At 31.7% G+C, this 20687-nt stretch overlaps 1 protein-coding gene across 2 annotated transcripts in view; it reads left to right on the top strand.

The window, feature by feature from the left end:
* NUP155 (nucleoporin 155) overlaps positions 1 to 20356 on the top strand; it is a 44257-nt gene extending 23901 nt beyond the window's left edge. Inside the window, exons 17-35 of one of the 2 annotated variants that reach the window (XM_023496128.2) lie at positions 633 to 695; positions 1183 to 1333; positions 2244 to 2310; positions 3240 to 3355; positions 3807 to 3907; positions 4964 to 5097; positions 5952 to 6143; positions 7264 to 7402; positions 8996 to 9131; positions 9647 to 9800; positions 10142 to 10246; positions 10714 to 10868; positions 13745 to 13874; positions 14760 to 14873; positions 15617 to 15737; positions 16164 to 16274; positions 17704 to 17840; positions 18599 to 18705; positions 19847 to 20356. In XM_023496128.2, the coding sequence (XP_023351896.1) occupies positions 633 to 695; positions 1183 to 1333; positions 2244 to 2310; positions 3240 to 3355; positions 3807 to 3907; positions 4964 to 5097; positions 5952 to 6143; positions 7264 to 7402; positions 8996 to 9131; positions 9647 to 9800; positions 10142 to 10246; positions 10714 to 10868; positions 13745 to 13874; positions 14760 to 14873; positions 15617 to 15737; positions 16164 to 16274; positions 17704 to 17840; positions 18599 to 18705; positions 19847 to 19985 (2372 nt within the window). In that variant the 3' untranslated portion in view covers positions 19986 to 20356. The remainder of the gene's footprint in view (positions 1 to 632; positions 696 to 1182; positions 1334 to 2243; positions 2311 to 3239; positions 3356 to 3806; positions 3908 to 4963; positions 5098 to 5951; positions 6144 to 7263; positions 7403 to 8995; positions 9132 to 9646; positions 9801 to 10141; positions 10247 to 10713; positions 10869 to 13744; positions 13875 to 14759; positions 14874 to 15616; positions 15738 to 16163; positions 16275 to 17703; positions 17841 to 18598; positions 18706 to 19846) is intronic. The other variant, XM_012541427.3, reaches the window with a different exon arrangement.
* The last annotated feature ends 331 nt before the right edge of the window (positions 20357 to 20687 follow it).

Below are 20687 nucleotides of genomic sequence, written 5' to 3'. Positions count from 1 at the left end.
TTGTTTGATTTTGGTAAACTTTGTAACTTTTTCCATAGTGTTTTTTAAACATTGAAAACACAGTTCTGTCTTTTTTTTTTTTTTTTTTTTGGGCTGAGGCAATTGGGGTTAATTGACTTGCCCAGGGTCAGGGTCACACAGTTAGAAAGTTAAGTGTCTGAGACTGGATTTGAACTCAGGTCTTCCTGACTTCAGGTCTGGTGCTCTATCTACTGCGCCACTTAGCTGGCAGATTGAGACAATAATTGAAAAAACAATCAATAATTGAGACAATTTTGTCTCAATTATTGCTTGTTTTTTACAGAATATACATATCTGTTGTCACTTTGTATCGTAAATTTCATAAAATATTGGCATCATTTACAAAAATATGGTTCCCTGACAACTAAAACTTTACATTAGTATTCCAGAAAAGTGAGAATTCTGAGAAAGCTGAATAATGTTGGTGAATTATTTTCGTCTCTGATAGATCCCATGGGGAGTATTCAGCTTCCCTGGGCTCAGTCCTTTCTGTCAGTAAGGATATGGTACTCACAGGCCCTTTGGGCTTGAGGAGCACTTTATCCTTTATAGAATCTATTTCAAAAGATTTTTATATTCCTTTACAATTATGTTCTGATTTTTATTTTTAGGTTCCCCTATGCCTGTCAGTAGTCCATATCCTAATCCATCCTTCTTAGGAACACCATCTCCAGGTATTTTACTTTATCTTGTTTAGACTTAAAATCAAGCTGAACTGAAGATTCTTTTGTTAATATTTTACATTTTTTTTCTCCTTCATAGACATTAGCAGTGAAAGTTCTCTTTCTCAAGACTCTTTTATTACTGTAATTTAATTTTCATATATTCAGGAAATGAATTAAAATAGACTAGTTGGTAAAAGGGACATCACAGCTACCATTACCACAGGGCAATGAAGGGGATCAATTTGATAGAATGCTTTTGGTGCTATTTGTGGCAAATCCCTTATTTGTGTGCTAGGGTTAACAAATTCTGAAACGGCTCTTAATTAATCACGTTCTAGACTGAGAGAAAAGTGAAGCCATTAGCTTCTCATGACATTAGGACTTGAGTTAGTTATTAAGGAAAACCAAAGCAAATGTCTAATTGTGTCGTGAACACAAGGGAAAACATTCATCATTAAAGGTTTGCAAACTTTAAAAGGATTTATGTATATCCTAGGTGTGCATTCTCCTGCCATGTCAACACCAATGTATGTTACTGGAAGCCAAGTGTCTCAGTCTACTACAAATGTTGGTTGTATGACTGGGCCAGAGATGGTATATTCTGGCAAACACAATGGTATCTGCATTTACTTCTCTCGAATTATGGGGTAAGTTACTTAAGGAAAACACATTATTTGAATTAGCAATATGATGTTTTCTTCATTATAACTTATAACACTTTTTTTCCCATTCTTTTCATTGATAATAAATTTTATTTAAATAAAATAGAGAAAATAAAATCCCTGTAAACAACTAAGCAAAACAAAAAAGACAGAGGGCAGGCATTGTAAATGATTTTGTATATGCCATACTCCTTTGGGTTTTTAAAAACAATTTATTCAGATAAAGAGAGTCTTTCCATTACAAAGTATCACCAGCTTCCATTCTATGTTTTTAAAGAACTTACTGATAAATATTTTTACATTTTCTGTAAATATCCATCTCCCCTCCTGTACTCAGCAAGTCATCCCTTATAAGAGAGAATAAGAAAATATGAAAAACAAGTTAGCCCAGCCAACTAATACATCAACTAAATTCTTCATCTTTTGCAATATTATACACCCACGGTGTGCAAAAAAGAATGGGAAGTGCATTACTCAACTTTTTTCCAGGGCCAGGTTTGATTATTATAATTACACTTTTATTTCATTTTAAAAATTATTTACATTGTTGTAGTTATGTGCTTTTCCTGGTTCTGCTTACCTCCACCTCCATCAGCTTAAGTAATTGCTTCTCAGACATCTTTACATATTTTGTCAGAATGATTTCAAGAGTTTCTTTTATCAGACACTTAAAATGTAAATGTAAATGTAAATGTAAAATGCAATGTACATTGTTTTCATTCAACAAGTTTAATAGATGAAGTAAATTTGACTTTTGGGGATAATATGTCAAGTATAAAAGCAGCTGATTTCTTCAGCATTGTGAGCTAGATGAAGGTCATTAACGCTAATGTAGAATTTTTTTTTTTTATTGAGTCAGTGCAATAGTTAATTAAAATATTTTCTCCTGTTTCAGAAATATTTGGGATGCAAGTTTAGTTGTGGAGAGAATATTCAAGAGTGGCAGCAGAGAGATTATTGCAGTAAGTGTAGTGTGCTGATTTAGTGTTTTTGCTTTATGCTTTTTTTTAATGTTTTCATTTATATAGTTTATTGATTTTTCCTTTTTAAATATTACTGTTGCATTATGGGGATTCCTGATAATTGTCTAAATCCTCCAAAATAATAAATATAATCAAGAAACCCAAATTGATGCACTAGCTCTATCTGAACATGTATTAAAAGGCTTTTAAATAAGAAACATTTTTGCATGTTTGTACCTCAGGATTTATCTCATACAATTTCATTAATACAATTTAAATGCAAAAGTTTTATTTTTTTAGAAAAGACTTGTAAATTTTATTTTTATATACATATATGCATATGTATGTGTGTATGTATATATCTTCTAGTTGTATTGAGTTGGTCATCTTTCAAATATTCTATTTTATCCACTGCTAAAAATTGTAGAATTAGAGTTGTCTTGTTTACTTTTGCCCTCCATCAGATTAGAATCAGAGTCTTAGAGATCTTACAGGTCACCAGGGCCAAAATCTTTATTTTATAGATGAAGACACACAGCTGAAGTGACCTGGAAATCTCTTTGTGTATCCCAGCACTTAGCACAGGCCCTGACACATAGTAGGTGCTTAATACATGTTTATGGTTGATTTACAAATAGAAACCCAAAACATTTATTTTTTGCTTGTCTTTTTTTTTTTAACACAAAAATTATCTGTCATCTTTTCAGTTCTGATGCTGTTTTATTTTCTTATTTGTTTACCTACTAACATCCTTTGTTCTAGTATCAGTAATAATTGGTGGGTAGCTTCTTTGTTGTTTCTGAAAATCTTGCTTCTCACAGTGAATTCATCAAGTTATTTTTATTCAATACTGAATATTGCAGTTACTACATATTTTATTTTGTAACATAAAATTTTTCAGTTTTTTAAAATATTTCTCTTATTTGTAGATTGAAAGTAGTGTACCATCTCAGCTACTAGAATCAGTGCTACAGGAACTAAAAGGTTTGCAAGAATTTCTGGACAGAAATTCACAGTTTGCAGGCGGACCCATAGGGAACCCACAGTAAGAACAAAACTTGTTTCTTTTTAAAATAATTTTTTTCATTTTAAATTGTTTTGCATTTTTACATAAACAGTTTAAATAAAATAATTTTTTCACCATTTAATATGAAATCTTGGTCCATACTTCATCCAAATTTTAGTGAAGAATATTCCTTCATTCACTTTGATTTCTGCCAAAATTGTTGTGCAATCTTCATGTTACCTTTGGTATATCTTTTGAATTTGGATTCATACCCAAGTACTTGACATGCTTTATTATTTTTCTCTTGGTTTCTCCTAATTTCTTTTCCTTGAAAATATTAAAGGTAACATATAACTCTAATAACTTACTCTTTTACTACCATTCTTTATATCAAATCTTTGGAACTTCAAGGGTGAAGGAAAAATTAATGTAAGTGAATTGAAATTTTGTCATTTATTTCAGCTGTCTAACTTTTTTGTTCATATTTCAGTACTACCACTGCCAGAGTGCAACAGAGACTGATTGGATTCATGCGTCCTGAAAATGGAAGTTCTCAACAAATGCAACAGGAATTACAGAGAAAGTTCCATGGTATATTATTATTCTTACAAAATTAATTGTGCATATTTCTAGTCTCAGTTCCTCAGATTTGCCAATTGACAAATATTTCCCGCTTCATACAAAGTTGCTTGCTTGGTTTTGAGAGAAACAGATAAAAGCAGGATCTGATTCTCTAGTAGATTGGAATGAGTGAATTAAGTCACACTACTTTACATGACTGCATAAAATTACCCCCATTTTCTGGGTTACTGGGATAAACTAGTTATATGTATTTTTCAAATGCTTTCCAAGTGCTTTTGCAAGTCATTTCACTCAAAATGTTTTTTAAAAAATTTAGTCATTCTTTTTTTTTTTTTTTTTTTTAAGTAAAAATTTAGGAGCTAAGGCATTTTTTTGTTATATACAAAATAAATTTATATGGATTTCACACTTTATCTTTTTTTTCTTTACTTTCACTTTGGGAGAAATGCTTATCTAGAAATGAAATGGCCCCCAGAAAGCAGTATCCAAAAGAAGAGCAAAAAAAAAAAAAAAAATTTGTTTTTTTGAGTAATAATAAAATGTTCACAACTATATGATGCATATAGAGATAGTCTAAGGAACCAATTTCATAAAAGCTTACTTACACATATTAGTCAGGTGTTGTATAAGAATTTTCCTGCGGAGGAGCATTGTCCCTCCTCTTAAAATTTCATTGTATTAGTTGTAATATCTTGTGATTTATCCTAATAGTGGCTCCTGAAATATTTTAGAATTCTGCCAGCAATTTTTAAAACACAAACATTCTTCAACCATGAGTCCCTGAACTAATTTTGTAAATATTTTTATTATTTCTTATTTAGTTTTATATATATATTGCAGTGTAATTGCTTTGCTTTACAATACTTTGAATTTTATCTTATGCATTTTAAGACATTCTGAGAAGGGGTACTCCAGAATGTCAAAGAGGTCCAAAAAGATGACGAATGGCTGCTTCACAATGTTCTTCTTTATAATTCTCTGCCCATATCTTAAATATGTCTTTTCATCACTATACTATTTTATGTTGATCTTTATTATGGAACTCCCTAAGTTTTATTTTTCCAGCAGAGGCTCAAGTGAGTGAAAAAATTTCACTTCAGGGGATCCAGCAATTAGTTCGCAAATCATACCAAGCATTGGCTTTATGGAAACTCCTGTGTGAACATCAATTTACCATCATTGTAGGAGAGCTTCAGAAGGTATTTTTTTATTCATGTTACATATTAACAGAGTTAGGTTGTTTCTTTGGATATGTTTTACAACTATTTACAATTTAGAGGAGTAAGTCATTTTGGAGAGGTTTGATTAATTTGTAATAATGATGTTGGAGAATTATCCCAAAATGGTGAGAAGTATAGTTACAAGTTATAAACACTGATCTTTAAATGATATTGTGTGTATCCATATTTTTCTGATTTATTGTGGCTCCTTCCTCAAGTAAGAGTTTTCAGAAAGGATTATTGATATCTCTTGTCAAATAAAGTTCTTTTCTTAGATAAAGTCTTACTTTTTAAAAAATATTAGCTTTATTTAACATGCATTGTATTTTGACGTATATTATAAGAATATTGATAATATACAGTACTCAATGTGATTTATCTGAGGGATATCTCTGGCTAGCTTTCTCTGTCACCAATCTTCTGGGTTTCTTTCTTCCATCATTATATGGTATGTGCTTTGGAAATACAAAGTAAATAATTGTCAACATATAGACCATATAATTTGCCCCTCCATTTTAGTTCAAATGCATTGATTTTATGGTTTATTTTTCCTTTGTATTAAGAATTTAATTGATGTTTGGGGCTTTTTTCTACTAGAGGGAAATTTGTACATATTTAATTTTGCTTGGAAGTGTTAGGCTTCTCTACTTTTCTTTCTTTTTTTTTTTCCTAAGGTGACTTGCCCAGGGTCACATTGCTAGGAAGTGTTAAGTGTCTGAGATCAGATTTGAACTCAGATTCTCCTGACACCAGGGTTGGTGCTCTATCCACTGCGCCACTTAGCTGCCCCTTCTCTACTTTTAAATAAAGTGTAGTATACTTTTTTCTTTTAGGAATTTCAAGAGCAATTGAAGATCACTACTTTCAGAGACCTGGTCATTAGAGACAAAGAGCTGACTGGAGCACTGATTGCTTCTCTTATCAACTGTTACATTAGAGATAATGCTGCTGTTGATGGTATCAGTTCACACTTACAAGATATCTGTCCTCTTCTATATAGCACAGATGATGCAGTTTGTTCCAAGGTATGATGAGCATTACTAAAAAAAGTAAAAAATTAAGGGAGATATTACTGGTTAATAGAGCACCAAACATAGACTCAGTTATATGACCTTGAGCCTTCTATATGCTTTATAGAAGCTCTCTGAGCTTCATTTTTCTTTATAATAAGTTTGTTAGACTAGATGATCTAAGAAATAAAGAGGACTTAAGAATTTATAATTTTTTTGTTTCATACCAAGAAAGTATCTCATCTTAATGCCTGAAATTATACTATAAAACACTTCTTAAAAGTACTTAGAGAGTTGCAGTTAAGAATTTAGATTAACTGGATATTAAGAAAGCATACCTAATAAAAATTATATTTATTAAAATATATATATATATTTATAAAAATATATAGAGAGTATATATATATGTAAGAGTATATAGAGAGAGAGGGAGAGAGAAAAAGAGAGAGTGTACTTTCCATGGTGCCTATCTCGTAAGGTTGTTGTAAGGCTCAAATGAAATTCATATAGGACTAAATAAATATCATTTTCATTATTGTTTCTCAAAATAACCCTGTGAGGAGGATAATACTTTTGTTACTCCTCCTTTTTTTTTTTTTTTAATAAGAATTCAAAGGCCTCTCTTCTTAAACAGATATAGTCTTTTATTCATAATCTTTGTATGTAATGAATTGAAGCAATATTCTTTTTTACTCTTGGTGAAACTAATTATAGTTATCATTGTAATTTTTTTATACTAGGGATATCAAACATAAATTTGATTTGTAATTTTTATTAAAGACATTTATTTTATTTTATTTATTTATTTATTGCTGAGGCAATTGGAGTTAAGTGACTTGCCCAGGGTCACACAGCTAGGAAGTGTTAAGTTTCTGAGATTAGATTTGAACTCAAGTCCTCCAGACTCAGGACTGGTGTTCTATCCACTCCGCCACCTAGCTGCCCCCAAAGATATTTTTCAGATGGCTTATTTTTTGCCTAACAGTACTATAAAAAGAAGGAAATTTGTAAATTTTTAGATTTTAATAACAGTAGAGCAGCAAGATATGGGTACTATCCTAGTTTTAATATATTAAATTATTTCTTTAACTCTGTACACATTTTTGCAAAGTCTTGATCATCTATTTATCTGTAGGCAAATGAGCTTCTTCAACGTTCCCGACAAGTTCAAAGCAAATCTGAAAAAGAGAGAATGTTAAAGGAATCACTGAAGGAATATCAAAAAATTAGTAATCAAGTAGATCTTTCTAATGTTTGTGCCCAGTATAGACAAGGTGAGAAGCAAAATTTCTTTTACATTTTTTAACTAATGAATCAATGTTGGATAGTGGATAGTAGAATACAGAGACTCAACAACAAAGAAAGTTATGGCTAGAGAGCAGCTTTGCAAAGTGAAGTTTTGTCCGATTTATCTTTAATATCTAAGGAACTGAAACTTTAATTATAGTAAGTATGTGACATATGATATTCACCCTTTGTCATTTTAATGAACTGATTATGGTGGCATCAAAGTATACTTTATTGATTCCATTGATTGTATGATATCAGCACTGCTTTTTGCAAACATTTCAAAACCTTTCTCTTTGATATATCAAATTTCCTTTTTCCTATCTTTCTATTTCTTTTTCTATCTTAGTGTAAAGAAACTACATTTTCAATATATATTTTCTTAGGTTTAAAAAATTGAAAATTGAATTTTTATACATTAGATGACGTTATTTTGAATTGTTTCAAAGTTAGCCTCATTTTACTTGAATGAAAGTTAGTCAGGATTTATATTCCATTGGACTTGTGGTTTGACAGAGCATTGTCAGCCACTGAGAAAAACAACAGACAATGTCTCTCACAGATATTATAGTCTTAAGTACCCTTTAGAGGAGGATAAGAGAAACAGATGAATAGCTAGATGTAAAATAATACATAGCCATTTTACAGAAATGCAAAATAAAGTAAGATATGTTGTTCAAGAGGGAGATAATTGCTAATTGAGGAATAACAAAAAGTTCATATAAAAACAGGAATTTAGCAAGGGTCAATGAAAAGAGTAGACATCCCCAGTTTCAGAAGCAGTTTTATCAGAGATACAAAAATGGGAAAGTTTAGAGCAGAAAGTATTTGAGAGTAAACAATAATCCATTTAAAAACATTTATTCAATACTAAAAGTAAATGGTAATGAGAGCCTACTAAGGTGAGGACATTAAGAGTAAAGGGGCTGGAAGAGATGTGGATGTCAAGAGAATAAAATTGGCAGGACTTGATTTGGGACTAAATATAAGAGATAAGGGAGAAAAGTATAAAAGACAGCATTAAAGGTACAATAGAAAGAAGGTTGATGTTATTACATACAAAATCAACAGGAGCCAATTTATGAGAAAGGATAATAAGTAGAGTTGTTTTGAAATTCTTCATTTTGGGATATGCAGTACAGTACTCAGGCCATCCAGCCTGACTTCATGATCAGTAGATAACTTTTTTTTTTTGTATTATTTGTATTATTGTGTATTTTATTGTATTTTTAAATTGATTTCCTATTAGTAATTTTTTTTGCTCTTCTCTTCCCACTTAAAAAATAACTATAACATGCGAGCAAAATATTCCTATATTAACACAAAACTGTGTCATATTCTGCAAGTTTAGTCTATCTCTTCTCTGTCATGATTTGAATATCTCTTCTGTTTTTGGTGGGTACTCCATAATTTGATAATATACTGCCATCTATCAGGTGGCAGCAATTTTTGTACCACCAGGCCTTTCCTGTAGATGACGTACAGTTTGGATTCCCCAGATGTAGTTTTCCATGATTTATAACCAATTATATAATTATAACCAATATAATCCCCCAAATGTCATTTTCCCTTTTCATTAGTGCGTTTTTATGAGGGTGTTGTGGAACTCTCTCTCACGGCTGCTGAGAAAAAAGATCCTCAAGGTCTTGGACTCCATTTCTATAAACATGGAGAACCAGAAGAGGATACTGTGGGATTACAGGCTTTCCAAGAGAGGCAAGTTGATAGTTAATCCTAATGTTATATGAGAGTTATATAGTCTGCTTTTGTTGTTTTTCCATTTGTAACAGTTTGGGTTTTAATCTGCTTATATGTGTTTATTGAAGACATTTTAAATTTCATCATAAATTATTTTTAGTGATAATTTCATAATTAATGCTCATTATTTGGTAAATTTAGGATAAGACTTCTAAAAATCTGTATTTTTCAATAGTATTTACTATTGAAAAGAGGCACTCAAAGGAAATTTTGTAAGCTATGCTAAAATATTTTTTTTTTGGTATTTGTTTTTGTTATATGTATTGTTATATCATCAGCTTTTATCTTTGAAAAGGAATTTGCAATTGTATTTGAAATAAAATCTAACCTGTAAATCTTTTAATATAAAATAAAAGTATAAACTGTATGATTTTTATTCAAATATTCTTTTTTCTCAAATTGAAATGTTTAAACTATATTAGTAAAATTTAAGTTAGTGTCTAAGTGTTTATTATATCTTTAAATTTTTACAGGTTGAACAGCTACAAATGTATTACAGATACACTTCAGGAACTTGTCAATCAGAGTAAAGCTGCTCCTCAGTCTCCCAGTGTGCCTAAAAAACCAGGTCCTCCAGTTTTGTCATCAGATCCCAATATGTTGAGTAATGAAGAAGCAGGACATCATGTAAGGAGTCAGTTTTTGAAACAAAATTTGTAGAAGTGTGTAGGAAGCCTTGGGGAAAACATACATCTCATAGAAATTGTTCCTGAAATTTTCCTAACATATGATGGACTTGTATCAGAGCCATTAATTAACTACACTGCTGTACATGCTAGACTCTGAAGAAATTGCAAATTTCTGCTAATTAATAATTATTAATAACTAAAGCAGTGTGCATATAGAAGCATGTAACATATGTGTGGAAGTGTGTGTATATATATTACATTATATACATGAAAACAGAGGGGTAATCTCAATCGTGAATTTTTACAATATTTATATTGTATATGTTTTCTTTCCTTCAGTTTGAACAAATGCTTAGATTGGCTCAGCGGTCTAAAGATGAACTTTTTAGCATTGCTCTTTACAACTGGCTTATACAAGCGGACCTTGCAGATAAGCTGCTGCAGGTAAGAGTGGTTTTTTTTCATGTTTTAACTTTTTTTTTTTAGTGTTAGCGGGGATATACCTAAATACACATAGAAGATCTGGGAATTATCTTCTCTAATAGCTTGTTAATATGGAACAAATTATGTCTTTTCTTGTTCTGAACATAGGTTAATATTCTCATTTTCATTGCATGAAAGGAATAGCTAATGTATATTATGCAACTGTTTTTAAATGTTGCAGTATAACTTATATTAAATACAATAGGGAATAGGACTGTTAAAAGCAACACTGACAATTTAATCTACATAACATTTTTAACAGGACTTTTAATAAAAATTATTTTACTTGTTCTTTAAGATTTATGTTCCTGGTTTCCATAATGAGATATGATTATAGTTTAAAAGATGTGTTTTGCAATTTTATTATAGTGTTGTGTACACATTTGACAACTAGTAAATGCTTTTAACTGACTTTATGAATCTTCCAGATTGCTTCCCCATTCCTGGAGCCCCATTTGGTTCGTATGGCCAAGGTTGATCAAAACAAAGTCCGTTATATGGATTTACTCTGGAGATACTTTGAGAAGAACAGGAGTTTTAGTAATGCTGCTCGAGTGTTGGCTAAACTTGCTGATATGCATAGGTATGAAAAAAGTTTCTTTCAGTATGAGAAATAATTTAAAATCTAGTTAATTCTGAAATGACCCACTAAACACCACTAGAACACCACTAAAATTGTAGTCATTAAAGTGCTACTAACTTAGGCTTCATGGTCACTTGGAGTGACTTAGGCTGAAATTTGCCTTTTTCCAATTGCCTGTGAACATATGGACACCTAGGTGACATAATAGAGCACTAGGCCTGAAGTCAAGAAGGCTCATCTTCCTGATGTCTGATTTGTTTCAGACACTTGTTAGTTGTGTGACCCCAAGCAAGTCAGTTAACCTGTTTGTCTCAATTTCTCATCTGTAAAATAAACTGGAGAGAGAAATGGCAAACCATTCCAGTATCTTCGCCAGGAAAATCCCAAATCAGATCATGAAGAGTAAAAAAACTGAAATGATTGAACAGGTTTTATTCTACTCTTCTTCGTTCAGGTCTTACTGGAATCTATCAAAAAGAAAAGCTCCCATGAAAAGACTTGAGAATGGGCCATATGAGAATTGCTTGAATGAATTAATGATGTTGAATCTGGAAAAGTGTGAATACTCAGCAGGGACATGAGCTAAGTCAGATTTTATGAAAATGGAGTAGACTACTGTGCTTGACCCCATAAGAACATACAGAAGCAATAGGTGGAAGTTACATAACCACAAGTTTTGACAGGCTGCTTCTGTAGTTAGTCAGTTCCCCTTTGCTGGAAATCATGAGGCAGACTGTAGAGTTGCCATCTTGTTAGAAGGTGTGATAAAGAAGCTTCTCGATCAGGCCACTGTAGTTAGACTTGGAGCTTTTAACTTATGGAGTCTGTGATTCTGTTGGTAATTACCCATTATCAGGACTCTTTCCTGTTAACATTCTTTATTGGTAGCTATTAAATATAACTACTGGATTTGCTTAAAAGTAATTTAACTATATTTCTTTTAATTATTCTGTAATTCTCAGTGTTCATTAATTCAAACTGACCACTCCAAATGGTTCAGTTAATTTAAGTAGTGAGTGATATATGTGTTGAAATAAATTTTAGCCATTTTAACTAGACTTTTTAAAGTGTGGATGTCACTGAAACTTAGGCAAATTTGGGCATGAATTTCCCATTATTAAATGAACAGCTTGTTTAAATTAAATATGTAGATATTCAGAAACCCATTTTAATCGATAGACTTGTTGAATAAGGAAGTTAAACAGAAATTATTAAGCAACTTTTCTGTGCAAGACATTAGAAAGATGAATACCCTTAGTAGGGTTGCCGATTCAAAATGTCATCTATTTGTGGTGAAATCTGCCAAACTAAGTTTTTGGCCTGTGCCAAATGATGAAACTTTTCTCCAGGAATATTATACTTTAAATTCTGTAGCTTTTTGGAATTAATGGTGTATATTTTTCTATTTTAGTTAGCATTCTTAACCATGATTTCTGAAACTGTAGCAAATAATAGTGTAGGTGAGTAGTATAAGGGCTCAAAAAGAGAAAGAGTCATTGTTGTACTTATTGATCTGAGGAGAATGAAGGAAGGCAAAGGAAAAAAATTAATGAGGTTTGAAGTCTCTAAAAAGGCAGATGAAATCAAAGGATCTAGTTAATTCATGGACTATCTAATCAAGAGTCAACATTGGATAGAGTAGCAGTCCTGAAGTCAGGAGGAGCCGAGTTCAAATCTATTCTCAGACACTTTAACACTTCCTAGCTGTGTGACCTTGGGCAAATCACTTAATTCCAATTGCCTCAGCCAAAAAAAAAAAAAAAAAAGTATCACTCATTATTATAGAGTGCTTTTAAGATTTGCAAAATGTTTTTACATGTTTTATGTCATTTAATCTCTACAACATCCTTGGGAGCTAGGTGTTATTATCTTCATGATCCAGATGAGGAAATTGAGAATAAGAAAAATTATGCAGGGTCACACAATTTATTAATAAATTCCTACACAAAATTTGGACCCGAGTTATCCTGACTTTAAGACTAGCATACACCCAGTGTACCACGTGGAGGAATGTATTACAAAAAATTGTTTTATTTTAATGTAATTATCACATTAAATACTGATTTTGGTGCATGGAAGAGTTCTGGAGTCATGGGTGAATGGTCTGAAAGAGAAACTGAATAAAAGTTTTCAGTGAAGATAAGAAACAAAACATTTAAACTTGATATTGTTTCATTTTCTTATTATGCCATCTATGCAAAATAGTCACTTTTTTAATCTTGTGATCACTGATATGTTGTATTGTACCAGTAGAGTCTGTTGTTCTTCCTAGTTATTTGTTTTCTCATTCCTGGCTTACTTCTACACCTGTTCTGTCCAATATCATTGTTTCATAATTGGCCCTCAGGCCTATGCTCTGCACTGACACCAGGCCAGAGGTTTGAAATAATTCCTTTTCTATCCAAGAACCTCTATTAAAAATATATATATATATATATATATATATATTCCATTCATATGTGCTTTAAAATGTTTAGGAATGATAGGAGGAAAAATTTCTTCAAGAAGTAGGCTTGAGAAGAGTTTGAAATTAGCTAGGATGATTAATTCAGGAAATGTTTATAGAAGCTTTTTATATGTGGTCACTCCATGTGATACTTGCTACTTTATGTGATTAATGTACAGCCTCTGCTTGAGGTTAGGAACCACATTTGACAAATCTCTTAGTTTCCCTACAGTACTTAGCTTGTTGCTTTACCACAAGAATCAATAAATATAGTCTTATGGATGAATGCTATAAGGAAATGCTATTTATGAATTTTTACAGTTACTTGTTTAGAATGCCCTTTTATATTCATTTTAGGCAAATTGCTTTATCTTAACATATGGACTTTGCTGGTTGAGGCCTAATTTAAAGCAACTGTTTTTTTCTGCAGCACTGAAATTTCACTTCAACAGCGTCTAGAATATATTGCTCGTGCCATTCTTAGTGCTAAAAGCTCCACTGCCATTTCATCAATAGCTGCAGATGGTGAATTCCTCCATGAACTTGAAGAAAAGATGGAAGTAAGGAAAATGAGTCATTGAAACCACTCTTCTCATTATTTTTCATACTTCAGAAAGCATCTGCCCCATTATTTAATTATATTTCTATAATTGGATACTTTCTGTCCATATTTCAGTGCAGTAAAAATTCTGGGGGAGTTTTTGTTTTTTAAATCAATCCATTTGGTTTGTCTAGATATAACCAGCATGGTGGTGTATATAGTGCAGCCTAATAGATGTAGTGTGGCCTCCACATCAGGTGTGGGTTCCAGCCATAAGTCTCACAAATACTAGCTGTGTGACCCAGGACTTAACTTCTTAGCATAACAAATACTTCTCTCAAGATTCAATTTCTGAAAAGGTACCTTGCATAAATAGAAAGAATTCCTCATTGGAAGCTCTTTGTGGAAGGGGAAGTGGGGAAGAGAAAAGCATTTATAGAGGACTTTGTCCTAGTTCTCTGTTCTTCTCAACTACCTCATGTGTTATTGTGATATGTTTTAGAATAGTGCCTTTATTTCAATTTTATGTGTTAGGAAAAGAGGTTAAGTGACTCCCCTAGGGGACACAAGCTAATAAGTGTCTGAGGCTGGATTAAAGAATCAGTCTTCCTAACTCCAGGCCCAGCAGCACCACTTAAAATAGCATCATCACTGTTGAGAAAGATGTTTCTATTTAATAATTTTACATATTTCCTTTCTAAGGGATTTTATGAGTTTAAGAGAGCCAACAGCATTGTTTTGTTTACTATAATTTCAGGAAATTATAATAGGTCTTCACGAGATCCATAAGGTAGAGAATTGTTGGTTTCCTAGATGATTTCATTTATCAATAATTTTAATTTCAGAACTTTAAGTCCCTGTTATTTTACTCCCCACCCTCCCAAAAATGTCTTTTTTTTATTAGGTTGCTAGGATCCAGCTTCAGATACAAGATACATTACAAAGACAGTTTTCCCATCATTCTTCAGTGCAAGATGCAATTTCACAGCTAGATTCTGAACTAATGGACATAACCAAGGTAATAAAAAGAGAACTTTTGTAGAGCTTTTAGAATTTTTTGCCTAAAATATAAAAGTTTTTGTTTGGGTTTATATTATGTGGTTTCAGGGAGTTCCACTAAAAAAGGGATTCCTTGGAGTCTGAAGATCAGGAAAGTTTTTTTAAACCACAATCACTTTATTGGTATTTTGAAAGATAACTACTACTTTATTTGAAAAAAAGCAGGTTGGCTTTCTCATCCATGGTGAAAAATGACCTGAAAACTTTTAAAATAGTTATACTAAGTCTATTAATTTAGTTTTGTTTTTGTTAAAAACGATATCCAGCTTCCACTATTTGCTTTGGAAGGTTCACTTTTTTATATACTTTTCAACTCTTTTCCACTTAAGTAAAAGACTTAACTTGACCATGACTATTCCTTCCACTTTAAATTATCCTTATTTCTACATTTCTACATTGGAGGACACTATATTAATCTCAGGCTCCTGTCCAAGAAAAGTAATTTATCCCTCTGCATCCCCCACCCCCCCCCCAAAAAAAAAGGCATTTTTTTTAAAGTAGGACATTTAAAGAAAGAATTTCCTTCCAGAAATCTCAGCTTTTTCTTTCCATTTAAAATTTTTTATTCAGCTTAAATAGGATTGATCAAATTTTAGTGGATTGGTTCTCTGCATATATATTTTCTTTGGTAATTCTGTCAGCTGCTATGCGACTTTACTTTTTATGTTTCCTTTTTTTTGTTTGTTTGTTTTCTCCCTGCAGCTTTATGGAGAATTTGCTGACCCATTCAAACTTGCAGAATGTAAACTTGCTATAATTCATTGTGCTGGTCATTCAGATCCTATCTTGGTACAAACACTTTGGCAAGACATCATAGAGAAGGGTAAGTGCTTGGACATACTGATAAAAATGTGTAAATGACTTGGAGGAAATATGAAAATTGCTAGTTACCCAAACATCAAGAACAATTAAAAATCATATTTACATGATAGCTGAGTACTTAGCAATGTAGATTAATAAAATTACAAATTTAACTCATCATCCTAATCATTGATATATTCTGATCACAAAGATTTGTGTTATGTTGTAGATGGTATCTTTGAAAAATGTAATGAGAGTAATAGGTGTCTGACCTAAACCTGCCTTAAGAGTGCCACTCTGGGAGGGCATAGCAGGAGTACTAGCATTAAAATGTCAGAGTATGCCAATGTTCATTACAGTTTCAATGATAGACTTCTTTTAGGCCATTTTTATACATTTTAACTTTTGAAAGAAACATAAATGTGACAAATTTCTTTCTTTCTTGCAGAGTTGAATGACAGTGTGACAATGAGTTCCTCAGATAGAATGCAAGCACTTAGTCTGAAAATTGTGCTGCTTGGCAAAATTTATGCTGGTACACCTCGATTTTTTCCTTTAGGTAAGTGATTGTTGGGTCTGTGTATGAATATGTATATATATACACACACACATTAAATACAGCTGCTACAATAGATTTTTTTTTCTCATTTTACTCTTGTAGCAATGTGAGATTTCAGAGTAACTTAGTAACTGGTATTTCTAATATTATAGTTCCTCAACTTAAGGGAATCCATTTAAGAAGTAGTAGTTTTTATGTCTCTTGCCAACCAAAATTTTAGGCCATATTAGCCTGGCTTGTTTGACATATTAAATAAGAGCATGTGCCTGGTAATCTCAATTTATAAGAACCTTTACTTCTGAATCTTATCTCTTTTGCTTTGTATATTTCCCATTGGAGTTATGAGTTTATTTTCTTTATTTAGGTCTATGTGGTGACCTGTAGAAAGGTATGATTTTCCAAAGAAGAGCACAGATATAAATATAAGATTTATATTCTTGCCTAGTTTCCTGTCTGAATGACTGACTTTTATGAGACTTACTGGGTTTTGGAAACAGAAGAAAAGGCTAACGAAAGCAAAAGAGATAAGATTCAGGAATAAAGGCTCTTATAAATTGAGATAATCAAGCACAGAACTATATGAAAATATTTGTCTATAGGAGTCTTAATGTTTTTTCAAAATTCATACTAACAAATCCATAAGATTAATTTGTAATGCTTATCCAAGTTGTAAGATTACTGTTCTATGAATAATAATTTAGTTGGTTTGGTTTGTGTATGCCAAATTCTGAACTCTTAGTTAAAGAGAAATTGTTTGATATCTTTTGAGAAAAACTAATGAAATAATCTTTTTTTATAAAGCTTTTTATTTTTAGAACACATGCATAAATAGTTTTCAATATTCACCCTTGCAAAACTTTGTGTTCCAAATTTTTTTCTCCCTCCCTTCCCCCTACCCCTTCCACTAGACAAGTAATCCAATATATGTTAAACATGTGCAAACTTCTATATAAATGAAATAATCTTTTGAATCAGTTTTGAAAGTTAATACTCTGAACAACACAGTGACCAACTACAATTACAAAAGAATCATGATGAAACCTGCTCTCTACAGATGGACTCAAGTACAGATTGAAGGCATATTTCCTCCCTCCCTCCCTCTCCCTCCCCCTCTCTCTCTCTCCCTCTCCCTCTCCCTCCCCCTCATGTCTAATATAATAATTTGTGTGACTACATATTTGTAATGGGTTTTATTTTTCTTCTTGATGGGTGGAGGAAGAATTCAGAAATGAAGTAATTCAAATTCAAAAATGAATTTGAAATTTTTTAAAAAGCAATTAATATAAAAAGTCTGCTAATTCTAAGTAGGTAACACTAATTTTTAAAAGTGTAACCTACATTCCAATCTAAAAATTTCTCTTTGAAACCTACTTCTAAATGAATAAAAAATATTTTTTTTTTTACTGTGAATTTCTTTTTCCCTTTTCAGATTTTATTGTACAGTTCTTAGAACAGCAAGTATGTAACTTGAACTGGGATGTAGGGTTTGTGATACAGACAATGCATGAAATAGGAGTGCCACTGCCCCGACTTTTAGAAGTATACGATCAGTTGTTCAAATCAAGGGTAAGAAAAATACAATTGGAATATATTGCCTTTCTAATATAAAGTACTTTGAGAATGTGAGAAGAAAACTATTTTACAGATTTATTTAATGGCACAATTTAATGCTGTGCCTGCTAATTTTGTAATAATTAAATGCAGTAGAGTAAGTGATATTTGGAACCAAATTATAAACTAAAGCACAAAAAATAAAGTCATTCTTTGTTTAACTCATTTAAGCTATTAAGTCTATTAACATTTTATTTTATTCAGTTTTTCCATAATTTTATTCCTGAGGATAAGAAACATATTGTTTTAAAGATCAAAGACAATGGTTTTGAAATATCTTAAATCGTCGTTAGTATTTGCTTTGTCTTTTTAAAAACATGTTCACACGGTCATTCTCATTTGCTCTTCACAACAACCTTGGGAGACAGGGAAGACAAGTATTACTGCCCTATTTGCAGATTAATAAATTCCAGACTGGAGAGAATATGTGGCCTGTTCAGTGTTAAAGAGCTCATAAGGGACAAGGCTAGATCTAGAACTCAGTTTAGGCTATCAGCCGGTCTATGTGGTGACCTGTAGAAAGGTATGATTTTCCAAAGAAGAGCACAGACAATAAGTATGGGGGTAGGATTCAACACCTCACCAGTCTATGTCATCTTAGACTACCAGAGTACTTGTTAATAGTATTAATAAATCTTGACTTCTTTAGCTAACATAGATGTTTGATGAAAATGACTATCGTTCATATTTATTCATATCTGTTTTCCTTATAGGACCCATTCTGGACTAGGGTAAAGAAGCCCTTACACCTTTTGGATTGTATACATGTATTATTGTCTAGATATGTTGAGAATCCTAACCTGGTGTCTAATTATGAGAGGTAAATCAGAAATTATTGACTGTTATGCAATATGCTGAAAGCTTTAAAAACTCTTAAGATAAAGCTTTGTGTAAGAATTTGAGATGTAAAGCTTTTTCCTTTTGACAAGAGGATCAGTCTGATACAATACAAATTAATTGCTAAAAATTGTAATTCACCTCTTCATGCTTTGCTATTAATATTTTTTCTGTTTTTAGAAGTTTATAAGTTCTTATATTTTCAGCCTTTGCTCAATACCTTAGTCTTTAAACTAAAACTTTAAACTTTAACTCCTGATCATGTAGCAATATAGCACGCTCCACCTCCTCCAGGATATTTTAGCTCTGACTACATGTGCCCAAGCTGACAAAACAATAATGTATATCTTTGCTGAACTATATCTGTTCACAATCTTTCCTATTAACTTAGTAAAGATTTTTAATATTCTCATTAGCAGTTAATTTTTATTTACATCTCTAGCTCCACTCTATGCAAAGAAGAAATAGAAAAGGGAAATAACATAAAACAATCCAATTCTATTTTAATTTTGAAAACTTGTTTAAGAAAAATCTGGCTTGTTTCTAAAGATTATCACTATACCCCTCAGCAAAATCATGTTAGAGTCAACTGCTCTAAAATTTAAGTTCTTTCATTTTTAATGCTATAATATTCCTAATTTTATCTGATTGTGTGCACCTGGTCATTATTCTCATTCTCAAAATTGCCATTTTAAAAATCTTAGGTAAATTTATTGCCATAAATTACCAAGAATCTTATTTATAAAATTCATTTCACCTCATTCTTTTGACTTCTTTTTCCTCATTTTCTCCCTTATTTTTTTTCTACGGTTAGAGGTGAGCATACCAATATCTGATATACTGTTCATCCTGGCCTCCATTTAGATCCAAGTATCCCCTTTTAGCAAATGATTATTATCATATATCTAAAAGTATCTTAAAAACTTGAAAAGCAATATTTAACTTGCATTTTCCTAATTATTTCTCTAATTTTGCTTTCTATAATTTTATTATTGTCATTTATCCATCATGTATACATTCCATTTCCACTTACCTTTAAGAAAAAAATTAATAACACCTGGATGTAAGAGGTGTTTCTATAGTATATAAAATGATAAATCTGTCTTTTTCTTTTTTTTTAACAGGCGACGTTTTACAAATCTCTGCATGGATGCTGTTTGTGGATATCTTGTTGAACTCCAGTCTATGAGCTCAACACAGGCAGTACAAGCAAGCACGGGGAATTTTAAATCTCTTCAGGCTAAATTAGAACGACTTCATTGATTAACATGATAGAAATGGACTTTAAATATGTGTTCTTTGGAGCTGTAAAGTAAAGGTTCAGATATGTGTACCCTAAGCCAGAAGAATAGGTACCCAGAAGATCTAGGGAATTTAGTGCATTATACAATCAGTTGGATTGTATGGTTTCTGTGTTCTTACCTTTCTGGTATATACAAGTGGTAGAAAATATGCCAAATGACTTTTTTTTTTTTTTACTACTAGTATGTTAGTCCTTTTAAAAAATCATTTTTATGTAGTTGAAATAACATGTGTTGCCAAACTAAAACCTGTTTTGAAGTCTCTTTTTCACACCTCGTTATATTTAGAGATTAAATTTGGCACTATGAATGTGTGTGTTTTACATATAAATATATGTGCCTCATTTGTGATTTTTATATTTAAACATTCCGTTATCTTAAAAATATTTATATTTAAGAGATGTTAGATTTTCTCTACTTTGAAGGTGGTAGTTTGTGTGTATTGATGACATATGTTGTATGACATAATTAATGTGATTAGTATTGATGAACTGTTTTTTTTTTTTCCCCAAAAATCTTTAATGCAACAAATAGCTTACTGGAGAAGGGGGGGGGAGGGGACATTTGCATATTTGAAAATTAATTTAATGAAGACAATAAAAATAAGTTGTTTCAAAAGGATTGTAAGAGCAGGAAGCTAGGCCAGTTCCTGAGTCATGATTCA

Source organism: Sarcophilus harrisii, chromosome 1, assembly GCF_902635505.1.
Source record: "Sarcophilus harrisii chromosome 1, mSarHar1.11, whole genome shotgun sequence".
Classification (NCBI taxonomy): Eukaryota; Metazoa; Chordata; class Mammalia; order Dasyuromorphia; family Dasyuridae; genus Sarcophilus; species Sarcophilus harrisii.
This window is presented reverse-complemented; position numbering and strand designations above follow the sequence as displayed.